This window comes from Phalaenopsis equestris, unplaced genomic scaffold (genome assembly GCF_001263595.1).
Source record: "Phalaenopsis equestris unplaced genomic scaffold, ASM126359v1 Scaffold214932, whole genome shotgun sequence".
NCBI lineage: Eukaryota > Viridiplantae > Streptophyta > Magnoliopsida > Asparagales > Orchidaceae > Phalaenopsis > Phalaenopsis equestris.
Genome location: NW_018233674.1, coordinates 2998 through 12032, shown reverse-complemented (window position 1 = coordinate 12032; position 9035 = coordinate 2998). Strand labels below are relative to the sequence as shown.

The 9035-nt window shown below is 38.5% G+C and overlaps 2 protein-coding genes across 2 annotated transcripts in view; both read right to left on the bottom strand.

Moving 5' to 3' along the window:
• Window positions 1-5902: 5902 nt before the first annotated feature.
• Window positions 5903-7812, bottom strand: LOC110037086 (exocyst complex component EXO70B1-like). Its single transcript, XM_020741664.1, has one exon. It carries the CDS (start codon window positions 7693-7695, stop codon window positions 5947-5949), a length of 1749 nt encoding a protein of 582 aa, XP_020597323.1. The 5' UTR covers window positions 7696-7812; the 3' UTR covers window positions 5903-5946.
• Window positions 7813-8390: 578 nt separating this feature from the next.
• The window catches only part of LOC110037085 (exocyst complex component EXO70A1-like), a 920-nt gene continuing 275 nt past the window's right edge, over window positions 8391-9035 (bottom strand). The window contains exon 2 of the mRNA XM_020741663.1: window positions 8391-9019. Within this exon, the coding sequence (XP_020597322.1) occupies window positions 8391-9019 (629 nt within the window). The remainder of the gene's footprint in view (window positions 9020-9035) is intronic.

Sequence of the window (9035 nt, the reverse complement as noted above, 5' to 3'; positions counted from 1 at the left end):
CAAACCCCACACCAAAAATAGTGCCGACAAAAAGCCTTAAATGTAAATGAAAAATTGAATATTTTTTTGTGTATCACTCGACACCACAAACCCTATGGCTAGCTAGAAGTTTCAGAAAGAAATCTCACCACCGTGATGGTGGTGGGCGTGTTCTTTTTGCTTGCTCCAAGCTCGCTCACTTGCTAATACGACCAAGAGTTGCGCACCTTGCAATACATACGAACCAAGAAAAAGAGGCTTATGGGGTATACAAAGTAAATTTGGTAAATATCATAGCATATAAACATATGTCCAAAATGTATCTTTGTGATCAGATGGGCCTATATATATTGTGATGTGCCACCCCTACGGTGAGGCTTCTGGCAAGGGAAAGGCAATGTGGTCATCGATGGGAGGTAGAGTGTCACCCGTGATAGGTGGCTGTGAATAGGAGCTTCCCGCACGCATTAACTAGGTCATGGTTTCAGTCCAATGTGGGCTGCACAATAGAGAAAAGCAGGCCTATCAGTGACTTGGCTTCGCTGGTGAGGAGCGCGACAATGTCATGAAAATGTCGATGAGGAAGGACAGTGGAAAATAAGGGATCCAACTAAACAGAAAGATGAAGACAAGGGGGTCGGCGCATGAAATGTTTTTGCTCAAACGGGGCCTTGTATGAGAGGGCTCGACTGAAAGGAGATCCGGCGAGTAAGAGATTAACAGCGAGAGGCGCAGGCATGAGAGGCAATGTGTGAAGAAAGGTGTCGTGGCTTCAGCCCTTGGTCACGCCATTAAAAAAGCTTTGAGAAAAGGAACCTAGTTGACTTACTGACATAAGGAGGGGATGCCGATAGAAGCTCTGGCATCGGTGAAAATGTTGACATGCGAACATCTAGGTCATGCAAGGAAGAAGATCGGGGATTTTTTTCTTGAGGGGAGTTTAAAAATAGATTTTTTTCTTATTATCTTAATAATAACATTATTATTTATTAAAAATATCTTTATTCATGCATTTTTTGTGCGTGCACAGAACCTTAGCAATATGGTTTCATTTTTAAGAAAAATCAACGTTTCGGACGAGCTTTCAATGTCCTTTTTGTCATCCGAGTCATCTAGACAAATTGATCGGTTGATGGTCCAATTTAAGGAAATTTTATGCGTGACACGACAAGTAATACCTATTGGCCTGACCAAAGCCATTCGAGATGTGAAATGCAGATCGACCTTCTCCTAAGAAAAAGCTAAAGCCTAGCAAAATAATTCTGGCCACATCCCCTCAACACGCGCCAAAAGGTCTTGGTGGGTGTCTGAACTACTGGATGTTACAGACATGCTGTAAGCCATGCCGAGTCATGCAGGTGGACACCCTACACTCGTGACATCAAAAACTGATGCCAACATTCTCATATAATTCTAGCTTCTAATTTTTCTAAGAATCCTAAGTGTGTCAAATTATAATTATTTTTGAAATGAAAGGAAAAATCACTAAAATATTAATTGAAGTACTAAAATATTAATTGAAGTACTAAAATATTTAAAGTATTAATATAGTCATTAGCATGCCAAGGCATGGAGTCATTTGTGGGGGCGTAAAGTTGTTGGTGGAAGTGTTGGTAGGAGTCATTGGTTTTGAGTGTAGTCTTTGCATAAGTTTTGTGGATATGTGAGTTAGAGTCTTGTTTTGGAGTGTATTAGAGGAAGAAAACATAAAAGAAACATCAAAAAGATTTTCTTGGGGAGAAGTCTAAGGTAAGCACTTTATATTTTTGTTTATGTTTTGTGCAAACTTGGTTTTTAATATAAATCATGCTTTTCTTGTTATTCTCATGAATTCTGAATAGTTTTCCTATCTTTCTCCTTGTAATAAGAAATAATCATGTGTGGGATTAGAATATTTTGAAGATTTTTTTTATTCCAAAAATTTTTATGGTATTTCACCGGTTCTTAATTTACTTTGCAAACTGGCCATTCTTAATGTTAAAATTCATTATGAATACACTGACTTAGGAAGGCTATGATTTCACTCAACTAGTGAGTACCACACTAAACCATTGATGGAGGAGAGCCAAGTCTAAGGGGGAGTGCAAATATATAGGAAGATAAGTTTTGATGAGCGTAGAACTGATGATTTTAGAGTGACAAGCTAGAACCTTCATCAATTTGCTGTTTAACTTGGAACCTAAAGCCTGGTTAGTTCTAATAGAATTTTTGATGAGCGTAGAACTGATGATTTTAGAGTGACGAGCTAGAACCTTCATCAATTTGCTGTTTAGCTTGGAACCTAAAGCCTGGTTAGTTCTAATAGAAAGGGCACATTGGGTAATCTAGATGTGAGAGGCTAGAATATACTCAGCATAACCATATCAATTAGGAACTTAACTTTAGATTAACCAATGTTCTTTATGTACTCGATAGAGGGTAAAGAAAAGATATGCTCCTATTTGTCACAAAACCTCATTTTTAACCTTAAGCTATTGCTTCCTTCACTGATTACAGTCTCTTCACAAGTGGAAAGACTTTCTATAATATTCAAACTCCTTTACACATTTATAGTTTAGAAAATTTGCATTTACTTTTAGCTTTAAATTAGAGTTAGCAAACTTTAGTTTTTTAACCCTTTACAAACACTTTGATATACTTTTCCTACATATTTTGTTTGCAGTTTAAATAGAAATTCTTTTAAATTAAAATAGAAATTTTATTCTTCCTTGTGGGATTGATGTTGGGGATTTTAAAGAAAACTCTACATTACTTAAAATGACACGTATACTTGCACAATACCCCCTAGTGTGTAAACCATTAATCAAAATGTTAAACTCAATAAGATACTTATTTTGCACGCGAGCCACTAAATATAAATTAGGTCAAGTTTTTTGCCATCTTTTGGAACTTAATTAATTAAGGGTCGAGTCAAGCCACCGGTGAGGATGCCGCCGTGAGGAATCGAAGCAGGAATTGGGATTTATCATGAGGGCTAGGGCACGAGAGTCGCAAAAAGAAGAATTGAGGGAGAGCTGGCATGCGTGAGTTTAAGAGAGATTTTTGGTTTTTATTTTACTTTATTACTAATATTATTTTTTATTTAAAACTCATCGATTTGCGCATTTTTTGCACGTGCACAAAACCCTAACAATATGGTGTCCTTCTCGAGTAAAATTGACGTTTCGGCCACGCTTGTGTGGTATGGTTCTTCATTCAGGTTCATCTACGCAACTCCTTCGACGATAGGGCCAAATTCAAGTCAATTTCGCACACGGTACGATGAATAATTCCCATCGATTCAATTGAAGTCATCCGACATGCAAAATGTCGATCGACCTTCGCCTAAGAGAAAGCCAAAGCCTAGCAAGATGACCCTAGCTGCATACCCCTCAAACTACGCCAGAGGGTCTCAAATGGGTGTCTCAAGCTACGTGAAACATCATATGCATGAAGCATGTCCTTGATGCGCTCAGGTTGATATCGTGACTTCCCATGACCATGAGAGGCTCTGAATAGACATGTGGTGACTTCTAATTATCAAATTAGGCTCCAAGAAAGTCTCGCATCTTGGATGGGCCTCCCAAATCTTGCCACTCGCCCCAAAAAAGTGTTAGAAAGTACTCGGTGGGTGTCTTGAGCTACCGGAGGCTACAGACTGACCGTGGATCACCCTAAGTCATGTAGGTGGATACCGTGAACTTATGACATCAAAAATTGATGCCAACACTCGTTAGCAAAGAATTGAAGTTCATATTTTATGATATCATAAAATGTATAAGGTAATGCAATTAAAAATTAATTTACGTTACAATAGGCTAAAGGGCTAATTGTGCATCGAAAGATAAGTTGTAACTACTGATACTAATGTCACCCCAGTGAGGTCACGGTTGAGCAAAAACTTAAACAACATGATGCAAGAGAGACATGCCATCAAATTAATTAGTTAATTAGCTCTAACTTTTTTTTGTGGTAGCAAAGCTCAATCATGATCTAATAGTATTATTTATTAAAAAGTTTCTTATAATAACAAAAGGTTTGGGCTTTATTGCTCCTTTATTCTAGAAAAAAAATCTTGCAATAGTAAAGCCTTTGTGGCCAACATTAGCTTTATTATTTTTCCTCAATTGAAACTTTATTTCTCGATTATTAGAGAAAAAATTATAAAGCATTAGATAAAGAAATTATTCCTAAAAATGATTTTTAATTATTCCATGACTTATTATTCACAACGATAGAGAAAAAATTTAACCCATGTATATGAATATTCAACATGAGATAAATGATGTGACGACTTCTCATAGTAATTCAAAATTTTAATTAAAATATTTTGAGATGAGAAAAAAAATTAAGAGACATGCCCAGTTAAGATGACCAGCTATGTATGTATGATTATAAAAATTTGACTCTCCTTTCGGGTTGAAAAAGATAGGATTAAAAAATTGGTAAACTAATCTAGCCTCTCATATATGATTATAGAGATTATTAGAGAAATAATGAGTGATGACATTTGTACAATAACAATTACGTGAGGTTGGTTTGAATGTGAAGATTGTTGGTTGTGATCATTAATGTCAACCCTTAAATCTTGCTACGAAATCGTTTAAAACTCTAGGTACTTTCGAGATTGGTTTGAATGTGAAGATTGTTGGTTGTGATCATTATTGTCAACCCTTAAATCTTGCTACGAAACCATTTAAATCTCTACGTACTTTCCCTAGTCCTCTCAAACTCCTCTTCATGTGAAAAATGAATATAAATTTATAATTTCTTGGGTAGTGCTTTAAGTATTTCAACTAAATTCTACAATATTTCTTCAAATAGCTCATTTTGATTGCTTTGCTTATAAACCCTTCTTTTACATTTTTGAAACATTAATGATATCAAAATTTATTGAACTTAGACGGATTAAATTTTCCTCATTGAAACGTTTGGTTTTGCTATAAGGATACATGGTTCAAAAATGATCTTTTCCTCCAATTAATATTATAAATTTTTTAATGATTTTAATAGTGCTTGATTTGAGATTTTGAAGGCCCTGAATTTAATTCTTTAATTCCTAAAAATTCTAATTTAAATATTATATTAAACTTTTTAATTAATTTATTAAATTTATTTAGATTGAGATTTTGAAGGCCATGAATTTAATTCTTTAGTTCCTAAAAATTCTAATTTAAATATTATATTAAACTTTTTAATTAATTAAATGAATTTCCGATGACATATCAAGGCTAAACTCTTTAATTGTTCCTCTTCTTGGATTTTATACATAAAATGCTGAAATTTCGCATTTATCTATATAGCCTCAATGTAAATTTGTTTCCCACACGCAAATGAAATGAAATAAATTAGAAAAAGGTTTTCATAACAAGTTCAAAAGTGGGCATCAATCCGTGAATATTTAGGCGTCATGAATATTATAATCGTATTTTACAAATATAAGTCGTTTTCATTACGTATGCTCCCATTGTTTTTTTTTATTATTCCCGTATGCGCAAAACTAAAAAAAAAAACAGAAGGAAGACTATAATTAAAAAAAGAATCATTCAACCACTTTCGCACTTCATCGAAGTTTCCAAATAAATTTTTATAACTCCTGCATCCTATTTTAACTTACCTGCATGCGTTTATTTTTAATGCCGTCCAAAAATTAAAGTCAGCGTATACGTCACATTTTATCTAATTCAAAGGTTTTAGTTTCACCACATAACCCGCGTTGATTGCGGGAATGAATAGCTTAATCTCATTATTTTTAATATTATTTTTAACTTTCAGCGTTGTCATTATTTTTAATATTATTTTTACTTTTAGCGTTACAAAATTTTTATAATTTATGTTTAAATTATATCGAAAAAATCTTAATATTGACGATATATTATGATTTTTCGAAAAAATCGTACTGTAATATTACATGAGAGTATATAAAAAATTGAATATTAGATATAGAAATCCATTTCTGTAAACTTCCCTTACCCAATAATATAAAATTTAAGAGCATGACCTGTTCAACGAACCTGCCAAATATTCACCGTTCGGTTCGACAAACACCTGCTCGATCCGATCTCGTAAATCCTCTGGCGAGAAGCGAACCGCCGCACCTTCCATCACCCCTCCGCCGTGCGCGGCCGTCAGACTTTCATATAACCCCCCGTACGCCGGCAAAATCATTCCCTCCACCTCAACCTTCACCTCCTCCCTCATCCTCTCATCCTCCACCACTGCCGGCTCTTGCCCTACCGCAGCCTCTTCAAACGCAGCCGCCGCCTTTGCCCAACCATACCTCACATATCTTTCTAAATATCGCCTCGCCGTCTTCTCATGCCTGTCCACCCACCTCGCTCCTAAAACCATGCTCAGCCCGCTTCCCTTCACTTCGTTTACAACATACTGGACATTGTTCGCCAAGAAGAGGTAGGAGAAGGACACCTCCTTGTAGAACTCGGCCTTGTGATCCAGCTTGCAAAGAATGACGAGCAGCAGCCATGCGACCCTCTCCGATACTGACGACGGAACAATTGTCGATGGGCAAGGTGCGGACATCTCTGGCAGAGGTTCAGGCGGGCGGAAGGGAATACCAGCATAAACATTGATGAGAGTCGGCACGTGATCAACAAGGGAGACAAGGTAGTTCATCGAGTTCCGGATGAGAGGGTGAACGCCGCCACCGGGAACAGGAATCTTCGATGATTCTTTCTGAACTGCGAGCTCGAACTCCGCGAGCGAATCACGGGCGGCATCTGCTAGGGTTTGGAGTGCTTCGAGCGCCTTTTCTTTTACGGCTGCCGTGGATTCGTAAGAAAAAGTAGATTCGATATTAGGATAAAGATCATAAAGCGTCTGGTGAAGTTCAAGAATGCTGAAAAGCTTTTCACGGGAGGGTTTTGTTTTAGCGATGGATTCAGGGAAGGAGAGAAACTGGAGGGCGGCGGCACTTGTGACATCGGCGAAGCAAGACTCGGTTAGATCGATGTCGTCGGAGGTCGAGTGATCAAAGACATGGTTACAAAGAAGGCGCTCCGCGGCGAAGTGGGAGGTGAACGAGATCCGAGCGGCAGCAAGCCAAGATTTGATCTTGAGATCAAGGACCGGCCAATCGATCTTGTGGATGTTGGAAAAAGGAATGTGGACGTCGAATCCGAGGAGGAATAGGGCTTCCTCGAGGATCGATTTGCGTAAGAGCTTGTAGATCCGGATGCACTCCATGCCATAACCGTTAGCCATCATTGATTCAGCGATGGAGCGAAGGTCAGCGATGGTGTCAGATGTGGAGAGATGGACATCGTCTTCGTCAGAGGACGAGGATGAGGATGAGGAGGAGCGGCTAACGGAATCGATATGTTGACGATTGGTAGAAAGGATGTGGTGGAACTCCTTCTCGAGGCGGCGCATGGCGGTCTGCATGAGCTTTTGGGCGCGAATGAGAGATTGGTCTCGGATAGAGAACGAATCTGGGCAATCAGAAGAGGAAAAGAAAAGCAGGGCGCGTCGGAGGTCTGTGAGGGCGCGGAGGAAGCGGGAGGCTTCGCCGTTGTGGGCGGCGAAGAGAGAGGTGAGCTTCGAATAGTTGGAGGAGTCGGAATCCCATTTGGCAATGATAGACTCGGCAAAAGCTACGTTCTCCTCCATCAGACTGCAAGAAAAGTTGTGCCGCGGCGAAGTGCTGACCTCTCTATTACCGCCGTTGATGTCGCTGGGACTGGCGCAAGAGAATAGTCTTGATAAAATACACTTCGCCATTTGCTCCGAGAGATAGGAGCAGACAAGAGACGCGCGGCATATATACGTATATATAGATGCAAAAAAGGCTGGGAGATAGAACACGTAAAAATAACAAGGCTTGATGAATTGAAAGAAACAGAAAAATCTAGCTGGGCATGCCCGTAACTTCTTCTATGCTATAATTAATGTTTGTAATTTCTTTTATTTTATAATTATAAATAATATTTTCCTGTATAATTAAATATAAAAAATAAATTAAATGTATGCCGATAACGCTGCTCATCTTAATCGGATAATTTTTAGCTCTGTTTCTAATGAAGTTGTGCTAATTTTTCTTAACTCTGCATGCGTTTATTTTTAATGCCGTCCAAAAATTAAAGTCAGCGTATACGTCACATTTTATCTAATTCAAAGGTCCGGCATTGATTGTGGGAATGAATAGCTTAAAGGAGTAGTTAGTTGTCTCATTATTTTTAATATTATTTTTACTTTTAGCGTTACAAAATTTTTATAATTTATGTTTAAATTATATCGAAAAAATCTTAATATTGACGATATATTATGATTTTTCGAAAAAATCGTACTGTAATATTACATGAGAGTATAAAAAAAATTGAATATTAGATTTAGAAATCCATTTCTGTAAACTTCCCTTACATAATAATAAAAAATTTAAGATAATGACCTGTTCACCAAACCTGCTGAAGAGCTTTTCAGGGAAGTTCAAGGATGCTGAAGAGCTTTTCAGGGGAGGGTTTTGTTTTAGCGATGGATTCGGCGAAGGAGAGAAACTGGAGGGCGCCGGCATTTGTGACATCGGCAAAGCAATACTCGGTTAGATCGATGTCGTCAGAGTCTGACGGATCAAAGACATGGTTACAAAGAAGGCGCTCCACGGCGAAGTGGGAGGGGAACGTGATCCGAGCGGCAACAAGCCAGATACTGATCCTGAGATCAAGGACCGACCAATCAATCTTGTGGAAGTTGGAAAAAGGAATGTGGACGTGGAATCCGAGGAGGAATAGGGCTTCCTCAAGGATCGATTTGCGTAAGAGCTTGTAGATACGGATGCACTCCATGCCATAACCATTAGCCATCATTGATTCCGCGATGGAGCGAAGTTCAGCGATGGCGTCAGATGTGGAGGGATGGATATCGTCTTCGTCAGAGGACGAGGATGAGGATGAGGATGAGGATGAGGATGAGGATGAGCGGCTAACGGAGTCGATATGTTGACGATTGGTAGGAGGGATGTGGTGGAACTCCTTCTCGAGGCGGCGTATGGCAGTCTGCATGAGCTTTTTGGCGCGAATGAGAGATTGGTCGCGGATAGAAAACGAATCTAGCCAATCGGCAGA

Excerpts from the sequence above, each read along its gene's own strand:
- LOC110037086 (XM_020741664.1), bottom strand. The coding sequence starts at position 7,695 with ATGGCGAAGTGTATTTTATCAAGACTATTCTCTTGCGCCAGTCCCAGC.